This window comes from Leucoraja erinacea, chromosome 4 (genome assembly GCF_028641065.1).
Source record: "Leucoraja erinacea ecotype New England chromosome 4, Leri_hhj_1, whole genome shotgun sequence".
Classification (NCBI taxonomy): Eukaryota; Metazoa; Chordata; class Chondrichthyes; order Rajiformes; family Rajidae; genus Leucoraja; species Leucoraja erinaceus.
The window spans coordinates 56,563,106-56,585,160 of NC_073380.1; the positions used below are offsets into that span (position 1 = coordinate 56,563,106).

The following is a 22,055-nucleotide window of genomic DNA, read 5'->3' on the forward strand; positions in this document are numbered from 1 at the left end:
CTCCTAAACTTGGCTGGCCCGGAGGCCCTGGAACGATCGGAGTCGTTTGAATACGTCGATGGTGAGGATGCTCGGGACCCGGTATGTCTTTTGGCTAAGTTCACCGGTCTGTGCGACATTCCCACCAACTGCATTCTAGAGCGCTTTTTTTTCACTAGGCGCCAGAACCCCGGTGAGCACATTGACACCTACATTGCCGCGCTACGGCATCTGGCACGGCGTTGCCGCCTGGACGCGCTGACCCCCGATCAAATGACCCGGGAAGTCCTGGTGTTCGGTCTCCAGGACGAGAAACTGCGGGCTGAACTTCTAAGGAAGCCCGATCTGACTTTGACAGAGGCTCTGCACGCCTCTCGCATGGCAGCGGCTGTCGCCTCCGTTGTTTCGCCTGCTGCTCAGGACCTTAACGTTGCTATTGTTGCTGGCCGCCAGCGGATCGATGTCCCGCCGTGCCAGCGTGGTCCCCCTGCCCCCTCGAGGGGCGGCCCGCGTCGTTGCCCCAACTGCAACTTTGCATCGCATCAGTTTAATGTTTGCCCAGCGCTGGGGAAGACTTGTAATTTCTGCAAAAAGTTGAATCATTTTTCGGCCGCACGTCGGTCCCGTGGGAATCCGGCTCCTGCCCCCAGAAGAATGCTAAACAACCTTGCGGAGGCTGATAGCGCGATCGGTTCACAGTACCATTCGGATGAACTCCCTGATTCTGACACCAGTTCCTCCCACGGTGAATCAAGCATTTTTTCTCTGTTGCGTGTACTTGCGCTGATTACGGATCCCTCGGTGCGTGTTACTGTGAATGGGTCGACCTTCCCAGCGAAACTTGACATGGGGGCGGTTGCCAAGGTTATGTCGTGAGCCTCTTTAAGAAGATAAGGTCTGGAGAGAAGGTCACTCCCGACAACTCCCATCTACATGCCTATGGGGACGGTGTGCTCATACCAGTCGGAAAGGCAACCCTTATCTGCAAGGTTTTGAAGGCCTCTCGGCCCCTCACTTTTTATCTGCTGGACACTGAGAACACCACGCGCCCACCTATCCCTGTGTCCCAGCGGTCCTTGGTGCCTTCTGTCCTCCGCCCTGCTGCCGTCCAGGAGCGCATTGCCCCAAAGCAAGAGATACAGAAGCGCTCCCACGCCAAGTCCTGCCGTCCCCTTCCGTGTCTGTTCCCTGGTCAGGTCGTCTGGATGCAGTCCCCCTCCGGACACTACCGGCTGGCCGTAGTCGTCGGCTCTGCCGGCTCGCCGCGCTCTTACCTCGTCGACTATGAGTGTACCATCTATCGCCGATCCCGCCAGCATTTGCGGCTTGTCAATGAGCCGACTCCGCCCCCTGTTGCCCCTTTTTCCCCCCCAATTTCTTCCTCTCTGCCTACCACTCCTCGCATGCCCAGAACTCTGCCCTCTCAGCTCCTTGTGTCCCGCTCCCCTGTTGCCAGTCCGCCATCAACTGTCTCTGTGCCGGTTTCCCCTCCTCGGGCTCCACTCCATTCCTCTCCTGCCCGATCTCCGGCCCGTTCTCCCGCTCCCGCTCCTGCTCCTGTTCCTGTTGTTCCTGCGGAGGAGGGGGAGGGCGAGTTGCGCACTCGCTCCGGGCGGTTGGTCAAGCCGCCTGTACGTTACGGGGAATTTGTTTAACTGTTGCCTGACTGTGTGTGCGGTTAACTGCTTGTAGCGTATGAGTCGTGGTCGCCCTGTCACTGCCGTCCTGCTTTGTTTCCAAGGGAAAGGATGTAGACTAGTGCATGTTCCTTTAACATAGTGACCTCACCACTACTAACCACTCCCCATATCACCAGTATAATTGTAACCTCCCCACCTCTAGATCGCTCTCTAGCTCCGGTGACAGACCACGGACAGCTAGGGCAGTAATGTGTATGAGTAGTGTGATCAGTAATAAAACAGTAGTGAAGACATAGTGCGTTTTGACTCGTCTTTACACAACTTGCCTACGTTTGCCCTATATCGGGACGACAGATGGCACAATGGGCTAAGTGTTCGGCTGGCGACCGGAAGGTAGCTGGTTCGAATCCCGCTAGGAGTGCATACTGTCGTTGTGTCCTTGGGGCAAGACACTTCACCCACCTTTGCCTGTGTGTAAATGTAATGTAATTATGTGAAGCACTTTGGGGTCAATGCAAGTTGACTAAAAATGTGCTATATAAATAAGATTATTATATTATTATATCCTTCCAAACCTGTTCTATCCATGTACAGTACCTGTCTAATTGCTTCTTAAATATATCGATAGTCCCTGTCTCAACTACCTCCTCCAGCAGCTCGTTCCATGGACCCACCACCCTTTGTGTGAAAAAGTTACCCCTCAGATTCCTATAAAATCTTTCCCCTTTCACCTGAAACCTATGCCCTCTGGTCCTCGATTCACCTACTCTTGGCAAGAGACAGTGTGTCTATCCGATCTATCCCTCGCATGATTTCATAGAGCTCTGTAAAGATCACCCCTCGTCCTCCTGCGCTCCAGGGAGAGTCAGTAGATGTTGTTTACTTCGATTTTCAGAAAGCATTTGATAAGGTGCCTCACGTTAGGCTGCATAGGAAGATGAGAGCCTACGGTATCAAAGGGCAGGTACAAGCAGGGATAACAGGTTGGATGGATGGCAGAAGACAAAGAGTGGCAATGAAGGGGGCATTTTCTGTTTGGCTGCCAGTGACTAGTGGAGTTCCGCAAGGGACGGTGCTGGAGCCACTACTCTTCCTGCTATATATTAAAGATTTGGACGAGGGGATTGAAGACCTTGTGACAAAGTTTGCGGATGATACGAAAATAGCTGGAGGGGCAGGTAGTGTAGAGAAAGCAGTGACTGCAGAAGGACAGGTTGGGAGAGTGGGCAAAGAAGTGGCAGATGGAATATAGTGTAGCAAAGTGTGGAGCCATGAATTTTGCTAGAAGGAATTAAGGCATAGACTAGTTTATAAATGGGTTGAGAATCAAAGGGACTTGGGAGTACTGGTGCAGGATTCCCAAAAAGGTAATCTGCAGGTCAAATCAGTGGTAAAGAAAGCAAACTCAGTGCTAGCATTTATTTCAAGATGGCTTGTATACAAAATTGGAGATGTCATGTTGAGGCTGGGAAGGCCACATTTGGAATATTGTGAGCAATTTTGGGCACCATATCTGAGGAAGAATGTGCTGGCTCTGGCCAGAGGAGGTTTACAAGAATGATCCCAGGAATGAGTAGGTTAACCTATGATGAGCGTCTGTCGGCTCTGTGCTGTACTCGTTGGAGTTTAGAAGAATGAGGGGGGACCTAATTGAAACATACAGAATAGTGAAAGGCTTGGATAAAGTGGATGTGGAGAGGATGTTTCCACCAGTGGGAGACTAGAAGTCATAGCCTCAGAATTAAAGGACGTTATTTTAGGATGAAGATGAGGAGACATATTTTTAGTCAGAGGGTGGGGAATCTGTGGAATTCTTTGCTGCAGAAGGTTGTGGGAGCCATCAGTGGGTATTTTTAAGGCAGAGGGATAGATTCTTGAATAGCACAGGTGTCAGAGGTTATGCAGAGAAGGTGTGAGAATGTGGTTAGGAGGGAGAGATAGATCAGTCATGATTGAATGACGGAGTAGACTTGATGGGCCGAATGGCCAAATTCTACTATTTCATGTGACCTCATGAATAGAGTCCCAGCCTACTCAACGTCTCACTACAGCTCAGACCCTCGAGTCCTGGCAACATCCTGGTAAATCTCTGCACCCTTTCCAACTTGAAAACATCTTTCCTGCAACATGGTGCACAGGACTGAACACAATACTCAAAATATGGCCTCAGTGATTGACTCCAGACCCCCATGGCGTCCATCACATCTCTACCTCTGTGGAAATCACAGCAGCTTGGAGTCACTGCCACCATTTTACAAACGCAAGGCCCAGCTCCCCCCCCCCTTCTCCCCCCCCCCCCCCCAGCCAGTGATGTTATGGACGCGGGGGTCTGGACCAATCGCTGACAAAGTTTAGGATAAATCCCGTCCCCGGAGACGTCATGTCCGTTCGCCGGCTTTTCGACGTCATGTCTGTTCTGTGTCTTGTCTTTGCGGCGTAGTGTCCGTTCGGGTTCGTATCCTATTGGCGTGGTGTCCGTTCAGTTTCCTGGCTTCCACTTCTTGGCTTCGGCTTCTTGTCCGTCGCTGTCGCGTCCGCACACGGATCCCGACAGTGAAGCCCAGACACAGAAGGAGCACGGCCGTGCCGGCAGTTTTGCGCAGGATGTGGTACAGCCAGAGATCGGCCGCGCTGGGCACTCGGCACACCACAATTGCGGCCACCAGCGCAGGCCTCCTGGGGTCACCGCGGCCTCGGGCCTGGGAGGTACCGGAGATGAAGGAAGTCTGCGGGCCAGATGCTTACGGAAAGAAAAATACTCCTGCGGGCCGGATGATTTCGGGTTACAGGCCGCATTCGGCCCGGGGGCCGTAGGTTGCCGACCCCTGATTTATGGCAATAGATGTCCTTGCTAACAACACACGTATGCATCAATTAAAAAAAATCTTTGGTTAGACTGCATTTGGGGTATCAAATGCAGTCCTGATCATCCCATTCCAGGAAGGATGTGGAGGTTTTGGAAAGATTGCAAAAGAGATTTACCAGAATGATGCTGGGATTAGGGGGTATTAGCTACAAGGAGAGGTTAGACAGATTTGGATTGTATTCTCTGGACTTGATAGAAGTATATAAAATTATGAGAGACATAGATAGGGAAGACAGAACATTCTTCCCAGGATGGAAATATTAAAGACTAGATATAAAAGAGATTTGTGGAGTTCTTACACTGAGGCTGTTGAGTGCCGGTGGTGGTGGAGTCAGATATGATAGTGATATTATAGAGACTTTTGGATATGTATTTAGATATGCAGGGAAATTGATTATCCGCGGACAGAAAAGTGTTGGTTTTGGCATCATGTTCGACACAGACATTAGGGACCGTTCTTGTGCTATACTGTGCTATGTTATTGGACACTTCCATCTGTAATGGTATTTGATGGTATTGAATGGTACTGAACAATGGTACTAATCTCCTTTACCTAACATCATGTCGAAAGCAAATTGGGTGTACAATATAGTTTCCATGTGAAACTGCTGTGAAGCTGATTTGATTCATGAAGCAGCAATGAATTATAATGTAGACTTTGTTCTGAGCTAACGCACGCACTAATTGAGTGCACCCCCTGGGAAACAAAGGCGAATGGACGAGGAGAGGACATCGGTTGTTGGGCGACCAAGGGAAGGCTACGGCTGGAGGCCCACAGCCGGCTGGGGCTCGCCTGAATCTGGCACCGCTCATAACAACGGGAGTGTGGGTTGGACTTGGAAAATAGCGCCAAACATGGCGCCTTTTGCATGCGGGCTCGGTAGACTATTTCTGTACAATTGCTAATCGGTGGATGGTATGGTGATCATCTACTGGACTGTTTGTCAGAAAAGAATTTCACTGTGCATTTGCACTTCGCACATGTAACAATAAAGCACCATTGAACCATTAAATGCAAAGCTATGCAGCAAAGTATTTCTTCTCTAGCAGAGGTGGTCTTTAAAATGAAAATGCTCATTTGCACCCCAGCTTATAGTACACTATGTTTTAAAATATCTAAACTAACCTCAATGTATAATGAAGGAGATATGTTTTACAAGCAAAGATTAGGGCGTCTGGACATTTAATCAGTAGCAAAATGCGAAATGTCCAACTCCTTTTGATTAAATGAAATTTTTAATGCATTCTATTCATTTACCATTGTAATGGAGAGTGCTATACATCCAGTCATTATCAGAATAAGTGCTGCTATCTTTGATTTAGTCGGGGAGCAACAAGACATAGGATTTTTATGCACGCGGCCTGTAAAAGCATGCAGAATATGAGCAAGACTAAAAGACACTTGGTCCATTAGTCCTGATGCTTTCAACATCATGTGTCACTTTAAGTACCATGGTCTCTTGCGTAGTTTATTTAATATCCTGAAATGGGTAAATAAACACAACATTTGAGACTATAAAGCTCCTCCTTGACCGTTGAATATAATTGATTCAATTCTCTGGGGTTTCCATCTGTACAGTCTATGTTTTTGTCCATTGCTAAGTGAAGATTTTTAGACTTTAGAGATACAGCATGGAAACAGGGCCTTTGGCCCACCAAGTCCGTGCCGATCAGCGATCACCCCATACATTAGCGCTATCCTCCTACACACTAGGGATAATCTACAATTTTGCCGAAGCCAATTAACCTACAAACCTGCACGTTTTTGGAGAGTGGGCGGAAACCGGTGATCCTGGAGAAAACCCACGTGGTCACTGGGAGAACGTACAAACTCTGTACAGAGTACAGGGGGGGTTTAATAGCGGTAGCCTGAAATTGGAGAGTTCATTGTTCATACAGTTGGGTTGGAAGCCGCCCAAGTGAAATATGAAGTACTGTTCCTCCATTTTGCGTGTGACCTCCTTCTGGTAATGAAGGAGACCCAGGACAGAAGGGTCAGTGTGGGAATGGGAAGGGAAGTTGAAGTGGTTAGCAACCGGAAGATCCAGTAGGCATTGACAGACCAAATGCAAGTGTTTGGTGAAATGGTCACCGAGTCTACGTTTGGTCTTGCCGATGTACTGGAATTAATTTTGTCCTCAGTAGTCGTATCAACCATATCACTGGAATCAGCCAGCACTGGCCTCTGGCAAGTAAAATGGGGAGAAAAGGGTGGCACAGTGGCACAGCAGTAGAGTTGCTGCCTTACAGCGCCAGAGACCCAGTTTCAATTCTGTCAGTGTGGAGTTTGTACTTTTTCCCCCTGACCTGCGCGGGTTTTCCTTTTCCCTCCCACACTCCAAAGATGCAAAGGTTTGTAGGCTAATTGGCTTGGTAAAATTGTACATTTTTCCTGGTGTGGGTAGGGTAGAGTTAGCGTGCGGGGATCACTTGTCAGCACGGACTTGGTGGGCCACTATGCCCACTGTATTCTACTGTATCTCTAAACTAAACTAAACTAAACTAAATTAGATGACAAAGCTGTAGAATAGAAGCATATCAACCTTCAATGTGAACCAGCATCTGCAGTTCCGTCCTACATAACCGGCTCAAAATTGCAGGCAAAGTAGCAAATGAACGCTTTACGGTGGGTTCATTTGTTTTCGTAATAACTGCAGATGTGTAAATGCAAAATTAAACCAGAAAATACAGAAAACACAGCAGGTTAGCAGCATCTGTCGAAAGAAGCCAGCTCCTGCTCCTAATTTTCTATGGTTCCTGTGTTTCAACGTGAAATCATATATTTCCTTTCACTCTGTAAATGTATTTATTGCATCCAATATAATTATCCCCATTGCCACTAATTTACCTTATCAAAACATTCAAGCCTTTACGGTCCACATGATCCCAACTACTTACTTGCTAACTGGTGGAATGGCTCCAAGTACTGTGGTGTTTCCCTTTGACGTCAACTAATATTTATAAATAAATTAAACAAATTATAGATGGAGGTGCAAGAGAACCCAGCACTCGATCAAATCTTCCTTGAAGTAATTACCATCAGCAGACCATTTTGGGGTTTTGGTAGTGTACATTTCCAAAATTGATTGACTGGCTAGATTAATATGGCAATTATATTTTTTGGCTTTCCAAAATTATTATAGCTTCAGTTATTTTATTACCTACACATAATAAATCCACATTTTTTTTTGTAGAAACATCCTGTGATTCAATTACTTTGTTGGGCTTGTGAAACATATTCAGTTCAGCCGCCTGCTCAATGTAACCGTTCGCAATATATATGCCATTGTACTTTCCCCTCAATAAATAATACTTAAATAGTAGTCAGTTAGACTTTAGAGACTCTGGAATTTAGAGATACATCATGGAAACAGGCTCTTCGGCCCACCAACTCCGTGCAGACCAAGGTACCCCATACACCACCACTCTCCTACACACTAGGGACAATTTACAACTATACAGAAGCCAATTAACCTACAAACCTGTATGCCTTTGGAACATGGGAGGAAACCGGAGTGCCCAGAGAAAACCCAAGGTCACAGTGAGAATGTACAAACTCCTTACAGACTGCACCTGTGGTCAAGATCGAAGCTGGGTCTTTGGGGCTGCAAGGCAGCATAGAAACATAGAAAATACTGTTGGTGCAGGAGTAGGCCTTTTGGCCCTTCGAGCCAGCACCGCCATTCAATATGATCATGGCTGATCATCCAAAATCAGTACCCCATTCTGGCTTTTTCAGATTCAGATTCAGATTCAGATTCAATTTAATTGTCATTGTCAGTGTACAGTACAGAGACAACGAAATGCATTTAGCATCTCCCTTGAAGAGCGACATAGCAAACGATTTGAATAAATAATAATAAGTGTCCGGGGGGGGTGGTGATTGGCAGTCACCGAGGTACGTTGTTGAGTAGAGTGACAGCCGCCGGAAAGAAGCTGTTCCTCGACCTGCTGGTTCGGCAACGGAGAGACCTGTAGCGCCTCCCGGATGGTAGGAGGGTAAACAGTCCATGGTTGGGGTGAGAGCAGTCCTTGGCGATGCTGAGCGCCCTCCGCAGACAGCGCTTGCTTTGGACAGACTCAATGGAGGGGAGCGTGGAACCGGTGATGCGTTGGGCAATTTTCACCACCCTTTTCAATGCCTTCCGGTCGGAGACAGAGCAGTTGCCATACCATACTGTGATGCAGTTGGTAAGGATGCTCTCGATGGTGCAGCGGTAGAAGTTCACCAGGATCTGAGGAGACAGATGGACCTTCTTCAGTCTCCTCAGGAAGAAGAGACGCTGATAAGCCTTCTTGATCAGAGTAGAGGTATTGTGGGTCCAAGAGAGGTCATCGGAGATGTTGACTCCCAGGAACCTGAAGCTAGAAACACGTTCCACCTCCGTCCCGTTAATGTGGATGGGGGTGTGCGTGCCGCCTCTGGACTTCCTGAAGTCTACAATGAGCTCCTTGGTCTTCTTGGAGTTAAGGGCCAGGTTGTTGTCAGCGCACCATGCTGCTAAGGGATTTTCCCCATATCCCTTGATTCCCAAAGGGTTAAATCTAACTCTCTCTTGAAAACATCCAGTGAATTGGCCTCCATTGCCTTCTGTGGCAGAGAATTCCACAGATTCACAACTCTCTGTGTGAATTCAGAGGCAATTCTACCTCTGCTACTGTGCCGCCCCAAAGGTGTTCACAATCAAAAAGAATGCTTTTGTGATCCTGAAAAACTGTGTCATAAGCAGAGAGTTTAATATAATGGCTTGGCAAGTATGAATTCCATTACTCCATTTTTGGTACATACTAGACTAAGTGGGACCCATTGGGTCCCAGCTTCACACGGGAGGGCTGGTCCCCCACGTAATATTCCACCCCTCCACCACTTCCAACACACACACACACACACACACACACACACACACACACACACACACACGCGCGCGCACACACACACCCACGCACACACATACACACACACACACACACACACACACACACACACACACACACTAACTCACTCACACACACACACACACACACACACACACACAGACACACACACTCACACACAGACACTCACGCACACGCACACAGACACACACGCACACGCACACACAGACGCACGCACACAGACACACACACACACACACACACACACACACACACACCTCCACCTCACACACACACACATACGCTGTTTTAAATATCTGGGAGCCCACATCTCTGAGGTTATGACATGGGCATCACACGCCTCAGCACTCGTGAGTAAGGCAAGGCAGCGCCTTTACCACCTCAGGCAATTGAAGAAATTCAGAGTGTCTCCGAGGATCCTCCAGTGCTTCTACGCAGCGGCGGTGGAAAGCATCTTGTCCCGGAACATTACCATCTGGTTTGGGAATTGCTCTGCCAAGGACAAGAAGGCTCTGCAGAGAGTAGTGCGTTCGGCCGAATGCACTATGGGAACTTCACTTGCCCCCCTGCAGGAACTATACATCAGGAGTTGCAACTCCAGAGCCAACAATATCATGAGAGACCCCTTCCACCCCTGCAACGGACTGTTCCAGCTGCTACGGTCAGGCAAACGCCTCCGTTGCCATGCGATGAGAACGGAGAGGTTGAGAAGGAGTTTCTTCCCAGAGGCCATTCGGACTGTAAATGCCTATCTCACCAGGGACTAACTCTACTGAACGTTTTTCCTTCCATTATTTATTATGTAAAAGAATATGTGTGTTATGATTGTGTTTATAGTTTGTTTAGTTGTTTGGTTGTTTGTCTTTTGCACAAAAGTCCGCGAGCATTGCCACTTTCATTTCACTGCACATCTCGTATGTGTATGTGACAAATAAACTTGACTTGACTTGACACAAACACTCACTCACACTCACTCACACACACTCACTAACACACTCACTAACACACTCACACACACACACACACACACACACACACACACACACACACACACACACACACATATACTCACACACACACACACACACACACACACAGACTCACTCACACAGACACATAAACACACACACACACTCACACACATACACTCACACACACACACTCACACACCCAATCACATACACAGACACTCACACTCACTGACACACATATATGACAGTAAACTTTCTTGAATCTACTCACACGGCTGAGCGCGACCTCTCCACTGTGGGGCTCCCGCAGTCAGCGGCACTTCCACAATCAGCGTGACCTCTGCACTTAGCAAAATTACGCAATCAGTGCGACCTCTGCACTCACCAAAAATTACGCAATCAGTGCTACCTGTCCACTAAGCGGAAGTCACGAAATGAGCGGGACTTATGGACTAAACACAGTCGGAACTAATAAAGCATTTATTCCTTCCAAACACAATCGGACCTAATAAAGCATTTATTCCTTCCAAACACAGTCGGACCCAATAATCTCTTTATTCCTTCCAAACACAGTTGGGCCTAATAACGCATTTATTCCTTTCAAACACAGTCGGACATAATAAAGTATTTATTCCTTCCAAACACAGTCGGACCTAATAAAGCATTGCAGTTTCAAGCACAGACAGGGCAGCAGGCCAAACAACTCATGGCATTGTCGTTGAGGGCTAACAAATCATTTACTGCAAGTACATTGCAGACTCACAGTTCAGTTGATTCACAGCTTAGAATGACAGTCATGGCCTCTCCCTCGCGATCTTGCAGAGTGATTGACTCACATCCAGGCATCTGGGGTTTTATAGCCCTCCCCCCCCCGGATGGCGAGAGGACCAATCAGTTGATCTCAAGGGGCTTTTAATCACTCATAACTTTTTTTAATTTTTCATTGATGGGAAAAATCCTCGGGGCTGGCTCAGTGAAGGGGGACTGTAAGTAAGATCGCCAAATATCACAGCGATACAGGGTAGCGTTTTTTCTAAAATCAATATACAGTGCAGACAGGAAGTGGTCAAGATGAGACATTTAATTATATAGATGACAATTAAACACTTGATCATACCATTTACAGGAATGTATTCCATTACCAGCCTGTTATGCTGATGCAATTAAGAATTTCACTGTTCTGTTGTTGGTACATATGACAATTAAACAATCAATGATACCTCATTGTCACATGTACCTAGGTACAGTAAAATTATTTGTTTTTGCATACAATACACAAAGTACACAAAGAGTCGCCACGTTTCTGGTGCCTACAAAGTACCTATTAGATTCATTTAATTTTTATGAAGGAACTGCAGATGCCGGAAAATCGAAGGTACACAAAAAAGCTGGAGAAACTCAGCGGGTGCAGCAGCATCTATGGAGCGAAGGAAATAGACAACGTTTCGGCCCGGAACCCTGGGTTTCGGCCCGAAACGTTGCCTATTTCCTTCGCTCCATAGATGCTGCTGCACCCGCTGAGTTTCTCCAGCTTTTTTGTGTACCACCCATTAGAGTCATGTTGGTTGGTCCATTTTCGACTCCCCCCTGCCAAGTCCCTCTTTGTTCGCAGCTCCCCCACCCCTCCATCGCCCGGTCCTTCTTCGTTCTCGGCGACCCCCATCCCTGCTGAGCATCTATTAGTTGACTTCCTTCTTGTCTCTTGATTTTGAAATTAAGCGATATATGAATTGAAGTGAAGACACTGCAAGCTGTGGCAGGTAAGTCAAAGATGATTCTACTTCTTAAATTGAGCAGTTCCAAAAGAAAACGTGGCTTGCTAATTGTATGCATGCTTCCATCCTATAACTAGATGGCAGCAAATAATTCTGGATAAAATTGTAACTGTTATAAAACGTTGTGGTTTGCACTGTTTTATTTCGGACCATTTGTCAATACAAACATGTTCATTGTTCTGTGCAGCTGCTGCACATCTGTATCGAGGGCTGGGGAATCTGGCGCTGGTCCGAGCCATTCACCGTGGACAACATAGGCACATTTGTTCGAAGCATTCAGTACAAGGGAAGAACAGCATCACTGATCATCAAAGTGCTGCCACTTAACAGTGTGCAAAAACAAGTAAGTTTCTTTCATGTGGTTGCCAATAAGGAACAGCCCTTTAAAAAAAAAAATTATAACCCTAAATACAGAAGAATTTTTTTTTCAATTTTGTGGTCATTCAATATGTTTTCTATTTTCCTCTGTTTTAAAGAGCCGCCTTTAAACACTGCGGCTGGATATTTAAAGATGGGAAAGATGAGTGATTTTTTTTTTATAAGACAATTTGGGCCTTTTGAGAGAGATGGATGATTGCATCAAAGCAGACCAATTTTATATTAACGCAGGAGTTAGTACAATGTTGTACTCATTACATGGTTTATTAACTTTCTTTGTGATCTATGCTTTCCAATTTCTTCATTTGTCCAGTCGTAATCCTGAAATCTAAAGTCTTTTAAGTTGCTTCTTTTCCCGTATTCAAAATCCTGCATGAATTTGAAAGCAGAGCAGTACAGCACAAGAACTGGCCTCTCAGCCCACAATGTCTGTGCCAAACATGATGCCAAGACCATCACTTATCTACCTGCACATAACCCACATAAAACCTCCACCCTGGAAGAAAGGTTCTGACTCTCTACCCTATCTATGCCTCCTGTAACTTTATATATTTCTACCAAGTCTCTCCTCAACCTCTGACGTTCCAGAGAAAATGTTAAACAGTAGCAACACAACTAGCCAACGTATGTACTCAAAACCCTGATCAATCCCTGATCAATGACGTTGAGCATGCCGTACAGCTTCTTTACCATTTATATTGCCATTTTCAGGAAGCTATAGACTTGCACCCCAAGATTCCTCTGTACTTCAATGCTCTTCATGGTCCTTCCATAAACATAGGTTTGTCTTGCATAATTGTTTTGTTTAGTTTATTCTTAAGTGTACCGAGATACAGTGAAAAGCCTTTGTTGCGTGCAAACCAGTCAGCGGAAAGACTACATGATACAATTGAACCATCCACTATGTACAGATACAGGATAAAGGGAATAACGGTTAGTGCAAGGTGAAGTCCAGTAAAGTCTGATTGAAGATAGTCCAAGGGTTTTCAATGGTGTCGATGGTAGCTCAGGACTGCTCTCTAGTTGTTGATAGGATGGTTCAGTTGCCTGATAACAGCTGGGAAGAAAATGTCCCTGAATCTGGTGGTGTGTGTGTTTGCACACTTCTGTACCTCTTGCCTGATGGTAGAGGGGAGAAGAGGGAATGGCTAGGGTGAGACTCGTCCTTGATTATGCTGGTGGCCTTGCCGAGGCAGCATGGAGTAAATGGAGTCAATGGAAGGGAGTTTGATTTGTGTGATGGCTTGGGCTGCGTCCACAATTCTCTGCAATTTATTGCGATCTTGGATGAAACATTCCCCAAACCATGCTGTGATGCATCCTGATAAAATGCTTTTTACGACGCATCTCTAAAAGCTGGTGAGAGTTTTTTGGACATGGCAAACTTCCTAAGCCTTCTAAGGAAGTAGAGGCATTGGTGTGCTTTCTTGGCCATTGCTTCAATATGGGTGGTGTAGGGCAAGTTGCTGGTGATATTTACTCCTAAGTAACTTAAAGCTTTCAACCATCTCTACTTTGGCACCGTCAAACAATCCTGTGAAATTATGAAGTAATCTTGGAGGATTACGACTAAACGTTCTTACACAATATATTTTTCAGAATTAGTGTGAAGCATTTAGGATATTTTTTTCTAATTATTCTGTGATTTTCTTCTCAAACCACTGACTGTTGTTTGATACTTCTGTCTTTCAGATAATAATCTGTGGAAGGCAAGCCATTTGCAGCTACTTGAACCAAGACATAGAGCTGAAGGTGGTGCAGTGTTGCAGTGGGCAAGATGGGCAAGTGTCGATCAAAGAACATTTCAGCACCTTGCCGCCAAATCAGAAGATACCATCTTTTGTTCTTGAGAACACAGAGTTCACTCAGTTGTATATCAAGGTCAAAGGAGATGATGTGGGGTGGTCAGCAGATGTATGTCCAGAATCCCTTCAGTCAGAAGACAGCACCGTCATTCAGGTATTTACAATAAACAGGAGATACCAGGAACTGCAACTGCAAAAAAAGACAACAAGTTGCTCGAGTAACTCAGCAGGTCAGATAGCATCTCTGGAGAACATGGATAGGTGATGTTTCAGGTCGGGACCTTTCTTCCTTCAGACCCTGTTGCAGTCTGAAGAAGGGTCCTGACCCAAAACGTCATCTATCCATGTTCTCTAGAGATGCTGCATTACCTGCTGAGTTATTCCAGCACTCTATGTCTTTACTTATGATAAACAGATTGCTGGAAATAAATCGGAGGCTATTTAATCAAAAGGAGGCTATTTAACCACTAAAGCCACGATTATCCTGTGGCTGATTTCTTAACAACTTATTGGTAACCTTTCGGGTCTGGACCCTTCTTCAGACTGAAAATTGAGGTTGGTGGTGGGGGAGGTAAAGAGCTTGAGGTGAGAAAGACTTCTTCGCTTTCCCCACCATCCCCTACTTTCAGTCTGAAGAAGGGTCTCGACCCGAAACGTCACCTATTCCTTTACCCCCGAGGTGCTGCCTGACCCACTGAGTTCTCCAGCCCTCCAGTATTTCACTTTAGCAGAGCTGTGAACAGATAGCTTGGAGTTCCTTGCTTATTTTAACCAGATGGAAGAGAGGAATGAACAAGGTGTTTTCTGCATACACAGTGTCAAGCTAATTCCTGAAATTTCAAGCGCGTTTACTACACTTTTTAACATTACAACATTAAAGCTTATATTATGATTGTTAAATATTAAAAATATTCTGACTGCAACTCTGGACGCACACCTGGTAGAGCTGCTTCCTCGCGGCGCCAGGGACCCGGTTTCGAGCCTGATCCTGGATGCTGTCTGTGTGGAGTTTGCACATTCTCCCTGTGACCCGTGTGGATATCTTCCGGGTGCCTCTGACATGACATGCCTCTGTGATGTTTACTCTCACATCCCAAATACTTACATGGTTTGTTGGTTAATTTGGTCTCTGTAAATCCCCCCTGATGTGTAGGGAATGGACGGGAAAGCAGAATAACATAGAACTTGTGATTGAAGGTCGGTGTGGACTCAGTGCCAGAAGGGCCTGTTTCCCTGCTACATCTTTCAGTCCGTCAATAAACATGAAGCCACCGACCTCCTTCTCTGGATGGGCTTTGTGTAGTGAGGTACCAAATCGATGTAATTCAGGTACCTGTCCAAATGTATTTTAAATTCTGTTATAGCACCTGCCTCAACTACCTCCACTGGCAGCTCATTCCATAAACCCTCCACGCTCAGTCCATCTACATTCCCATCCCAGTAATTTATATCTATGACAAACAACAATGTCCCAGCACCATTCCTGCCATTAACCACAGATACATAGATATCATATCTATTTTACTTTTCATATTATGTTAGAATAACATATGGTGCACTTTCACCAGTACAAACGGTTCATAAGGCACTAATCAAGATTAATAGCACAGGATTTGATTTCAACCTGTCTCAGAAACATGCAAAATTAGTTCTCATGAACACCAAGTACTGAATGTGGAGCGAATTATCATTAATGTCTTCCCTCCCATGATTATCTCCTTTTATTATTCTGGATTCATGCAGGTCCCAGATTCAGACGGCTCTGTTTTACATGTGTGGTGTTCTTTGCTGAAGTTGGATGCAGACTCACCTGTACAGCAGAGAATGGTGAGTATGCTATTCTTCACTCAGTATTTCAAAACACTGCTTATGTTGCTTTCTAACTAAATAATAATAGTTTTATTGCAACCACTCAGAGAGCATTAATATCAGCAGAAATAACAGAAGTAGTTATGATGCAGCTGTATAGGACTTTGGTTAGGCCGCATTTGGAATATAGTGTGCTGTTCTGGTCGCCCCATTACAGGAAGGATGGGAAGGCTATGGATAGGTGTAAAGGATGTTTACCAGAATGCTGTGTGGACTAGAGGGTTGCAGCTACAGGGAGAGGTTGGATTGACTAGGTGGCACGGTGGCATAGCGGTAGAGTTGCTGCTTCACAGCGCCAGACACCCGGGTTTGATCCTGTCTACAGATGCTGTCTGTTTGGGTTTTAATGTTCTCCCAGTGACTACGTTCATTTTTTCCGAGTGCTCCACCCACACTCCAAAAACATACAGGTCAATAGGTTAATTGGCCAGTAAAAATTGTAATTAGTCCCTAGTGTGTAGGATAGTGCGAGTTTACGAGCTGATCCCTGGTTGGTGTGGACTCAGTGGGCCGAAGGGCCTGTTTCCCCACTCTATCTCTAAACTAAACTAAACCAAGACTTGGATTATTTTCTCATGAAATTTGGAGAATGAGGAACCACTCACTTTTGTATCATCTACAAACTTGCTAATCTTGCCCTGTATGTTCTCATCAAGATAATTGATGTAGATGGCAAACAGTAACGGGCACACCGCTAGTCACAGGCCTCCAGTCCGAGAAGCAACCTTCCACCATCACCCTCTGCTTCCTTCCATGGAACTAATTTGCTATCTATTCAGCTATCTCTCCTTGGATCCATGTGATCTAACCTTCCAGAGCAGCCTACCATGCGGAACCTTGTCGAATGCCTTACTAAAATCCATGTACACAACATCTACAGCTCTGCTCTCATCGATCTTTTTGGTCACGTCATCAAAAAACTCAATCAAATTTGTGAGACATGACCTCCCTTGTACAAAACCATGCTGACTATCCCAAACCAGCCCTTGCCCGTCCAAATGCCTGTATAACCTATCCCTCAGAATACTCTCTAGTAAATTTCCAACTACAGATGTTAAGCTCACCGGCCTATACAGTAGTTCCCAGCATTTTCCCTGCAGCCCTTCTTGAAAAAGAAGCACAACATTTGCCTCCTGTATTTAAGGACGACTCGGAAATTTCAACCAGCGCTCCCGCAATTTCCTCTCTAGTTTCCCGCAACATCCTTGGATATATCTGATCAGGCCCTGGAGATTTGTCTCTCTTCATACATGATAGCACCAGTACTTCTTCAACGGTAACACTGACTGCTCTCAAAACACTTCCATTGGCTGCCCCAAGTTCCTTGTAGGACCTATAGTAGGTATGTTACAAAACCTACCTGAATCGCCATTGGGAATCTGCCCACAGCCAGGTCCGCGATTTTGGCGCTGTTTGGAGGGGGCGGGTTTAAAACGCGATTTTTACTAGGCTGTACTAATCGCACATGTTCAGCCTAGTAAATCATTAACGAAAAATCGCTGCAAGACCCGGTCGCAAAAGGTATTATTAGTTTTATAGGCCTCGATAATATAGTTATAATAGTTTAAAATTACTGTTTCATTCCGCAACCTCTCGCAGCCCCAGGGTTTTATAAAGCAAACAATTAAAGGTATGTACCTTATTTTTACATTAAATGGGGCATATATATAACCCTATATATCAAGTTATCTATAGCGAGTAGTTCATTTTGGGCTTTTTATATCCCGCAGTATTTTTCTCGGCATTTGGGGGCACTAATCCAGCGCTATGTCAACGTTCTAAACCAGCGCGTTCACATAAACCCACTAGAAAGCCGATTTAAATGGGCATTTATTTACAGCAATTGAACACTAAATTCCTTCCATTTGGCCTATAAATTAATGTAAATTAGATATAAAAATCATGTTATATTGTGAATTATTTGTGAATAATCTTTGGACACTTAGGCTATTTAAAAATGTTAATCTTTCCTTAAGAAATGGGCTTTTGATTATCCAAGATCACAGCTTTTTTGTAATGTCCATTGAAAATCAATAGGGAACAAGATGCTAATTTCCGAGTATGAAAATGGCCATAACTTTTTTAATACTTGAGATATGAATGTGAATTTGGTGTCAAATTAAACTTATTGTTATGCTTTATCTGATGGGATAAATTGCAGACTTGATTTTTAAAATCTCAAAATTTTGTAACATTGCTACCTATAGGACCTGTCTTTCTCCTCGGTAACTACAGAGGTAAAGTACTCATTGAGGACCTTGCACATCTCCTGTGTCTCCACACAGAGGTGACCACTTTGATTCCTGAGAGGTCCCACTTTCTCTCTGGTTGCCCTTTTCCCCCCTTATGTATTTATAAAATATTTTGGGATTGTCCTTAATGCTACCCGCCAGAGCTATTACCTGGCCCCTTTTTGCCCTTTTGATCTCCTTTTTCAGTTTATTCCTTAGTTTCCAAAACTCCTCCAGGGATGCACTTGATCACAGCTACCTATACCTGTCCCATGCATCCTTCTTGTTTTTGACCAATGCCTCAATTTCCCTCGTCAGCCAAGCTTCCTTACGTCTGCCTGCTTTGCCCTTCGTTCTAATGGGGACGTACATATGCTGAGCTTTTGTCAGCACACTTTTAAAAACATTCCACTTCGCTGATGTTCCTTTCCTTTCAAATAACCTCCAGTCAGCCTGAGCAAGACCTTCTCTCATAGCCTCAAAGTTGGCCTTACCCCAGTTGAGCATTTTAACACGTGGACCCTCTCCGTCCTTATCCATAACTATCTTAAACCTAATCGAACTGTCATCACTGGTCCCAAAAGGCTCCTCCACAAACATTTCATTAACTTGCCCTTCCCCATTTCCCAAACTAGAACCAGCGTTGACCTCTCACGTGCCGGGGCCTCTACATACTGCTTAAGAAAACTCTTCTGAACACTTTTGATGAATTACACCCATTTAAAACCTTCACACTATGATATTTCCCAGTCTATATTGGGAAAGTTAAAATCCCCTACTATAACAACCTTATTTGACCTGCAGCTGTCTGCAATCTCCTGACATATTTGTTCTTCTAATTCCCATTGAATATTGGGGGGCCTGTAGTACATCTCCAACAAGGTGATCTTCCCTTTCTTGTTCCTCAGCTCCACCCATATAGCCTCACTAGACGAACTGTCCGTAATGTCACCTCTGACCTCTGCCGTGATATCCTCCTTAACCAACAATGCATCCCCCCCACCTCCTCTTTTTCCCTCACGCCTGTCACTCCTGAAGCTCCTGTACCCCGGAACATTGAGCTGCCAATCCTGCCCCTCCCTTAACCAGGTTTCAGTCACAGCTACAACGTCCCAGTCCCTCGTATCTATCCATGCCCTCAGCTCATCTGCCTTACCCGTCAGGCCTGTTGCATTAAAATACGTGCAGTTTAAACCAGCCCTCCTTCCTCGCTCTCCGCCTTTCACCTGCTTATTCTATGCCTTTCCCTCACCATCCTCCATACCAACTTCTAGCCTCTCACATGCCTCTGTCCTGTTCGTGATCCCACCCCCCTGCCAATCTAGTTCATAAAATGCATCCAAATAACATGGTGATATTGTGGTGAGGAGGTTAACTGAAAGGATACTGAATAATCTGGATCAATTGGAAAGTTGGGCAGGACAGTAGCATATGGAATTCAATCCTGACAAGTATGAGACAATCATCTGGAATGTCAAATGTTAACAGTAAATGGCATTGTCTTCAGGAGTATTGACGTGCAGAGGAACCTTGTAGTGCAAGTTCACTGCTTACCAAAAATTGTCACAGAGGTATATCAGGTTGTCCATTCCCTCCGCAGATGCTACCTAACCCACTGAGTTCCTCCTGCAGATTGTTTGTTGCTTTTAGTAATCCATCTTGATATCTCCTATTTGACTCAATGTCAATTTGTTTTAATAATCCTAAAAAGCTGTTTGGGTCATTAAGCTGTTTGGGTCATTAAGCCATTAAGCTTGTATCGGCCGCCCAAAAGAATCACCATATGTTATTTGGTAGAATTGCTGCCTCAACATATGGTAGAGTTACTGCCTTACAGTGCCTGAGACCCGGGTTTAATCCTGACCTCGGATGCTATCTGTGTGTGGAGTTTGTACGTTCTCCCCGTAACCATGCGGGATTCCACCGGATGCCCCGGTTTCCTCCCACATCCCAAAGACATGCGCATGTGTAGGTTCATTGCCCTCTGCACATTGCCCCTGGTGTGTAGGGAGTGGATGAGAAAGTGGGGTAACATAAAACTAGTGAGAACGGGTGATCGATGGTCGTCATGGATGGTGGGCCAATGGGCCTGCTTGCATGCTGTATCTCTAAACATATTCAGCAACATTTCTGCTTAGACGTGATTAAGATGTCCAAAGACGTACAGCTTTGTAGGTTAATTGGCTTCATTAAAAATTGTCGCTATTGTGTGCGATAGTGCTAATTTACTGGGATCGTGGTCAGCGTGGACTCGGTGGGCCGAAGGGTCTGCATTGTGCTGTATCTCAAAACTACACAAAATAATAAGATTAAACGAGAACTTACCAGTTCGAAGTTTGATCGTTATTTTATGAGGAGTAACGTTGAGGGAATACGTGAAGAACCCCGCCAGGACGCATGCGTGTCATTCTTCAAATCAGCAGTGTGAAATCACAGATAACTGTAATGACTAAACATAGTAAGATTAGAGAAGAAGATACCAGTTGTGTATATGATCAAGGGTGGGAGCGGAGGGCGCGTATTCCCTCAACATTACTCCTCATAAAATAACGATCAAACTTCGAACTGGTAAGTTCTCGTTTAATCTTACTATATTACTTCGGAGTCACGTGAGTGACTACGTGAAGATTTTAAAGCTCTGTGATTCCATGCCGTGGAAACGAGTCCATGCATCACATCTGCCTTGATTATGGGGAGAATAGTGTTAAGATCATTAGACATCAATACGATATTGAAAAAACAACGATAAATTTATTAACACCAAATTATAGCCACTATTTATGGGGTAAAATTATATTACAGAACTTAAAATTGTTTCTGCAAATGTTCCAGGTTCAATTACTGGTTTGTTATAAATCGTTAGAAAGTTTTCTCCATTGACCATCCTGCTGTCTTGAGGATTTGGTCCATAGGAACATCCAACTTCATAGCTGCCGATGTAGCTGCAGCCCTGGTGGAGTGAGATTTTAAAATGTTAGTGTCTACTCCAGCCTTTATTAGGACCTGTTTTAGCCATCTCGAGATGGTCTGGACTGTCACTTTTTTGTGTGGCTGTATGTAGCTGATTAAAAGTGCCATTTCTTTGCCTCTGATGATCTTAGTATACTCCATATATAATAGCAAGTGTGTTACAATACAGAGTCGATCATCTGTCGGGTAGGCCCTGGATTCTATTTTTAGGCCTGCTGACCCCTGTCTGTTCTGTTTGACTAATTCATTGATGTGAAAAGTTAAATTTCCAGATGAAGTAGTCATGTTGTCCAGCCTTAGTTTCTGTAGCGACTGGACCCTTTGTGCCGTGACCAAGGCCATCGGCATGACTGTTTTCATAGTCAGTTTCTGTAGGGACAGAGCTGTAGCTGGAGACCAGTTTCTTAACATGGTCAGTACAATGCTCACATCCCATATTTGGGAGTACCTGGTTCTTGGGGGATTAACATTAAAAATGCCCCTCATGAGTTTAGTTACCAGGGGGTGTGTCCCAACAGAATGCCGCTCTGTTCTTTGCCACAGGTATGTTGACAGAGCACTTCTGGCGCAGTTGATGGCACTATAACTGAGTCCCTCATCGTAATGGAGGCTTGCCAGGAATTCCAGAACAGACGGGATGTTCATAGATCTGAGGGTGATGTTATTGTTGTGACA

General features: G+C 45.2%; 1 protein-coding gene across 6 annotated transcripts in view; it reads left to right on the plus strand.

Annotated features, from left to right (window-relative positions):
- Window positions 1–22,055, plus strand: part of LOC129696443 (intermembrane lipid transfer protein VPS13B-like) — an 811,841-nt gene that overhangs the window by 737,728 nt on the left and 52,058 nt on the right. For all 6 annotated transcript variants that reach the window (XM_055634334.1, XM_055634333.1, XM_055634338.1 and 3 more), the window contains exons 44-46: window positions 12,315–12,470; window positions 14,198–14,464; window positions 16,054–16,137. In XM_055634334.1, the coding sequence (XP_055490309.1) occupies window positions 12,315–12,470; window positions 14,198–14,464; window positions 16,054–16,137 (507 nt within the window). The remainder of the gene's footprint in view (window positions 1–12,314; window positions 12,471–14,197; window positions 14,465–16,053; window positions 16,138–22,055) is intronic.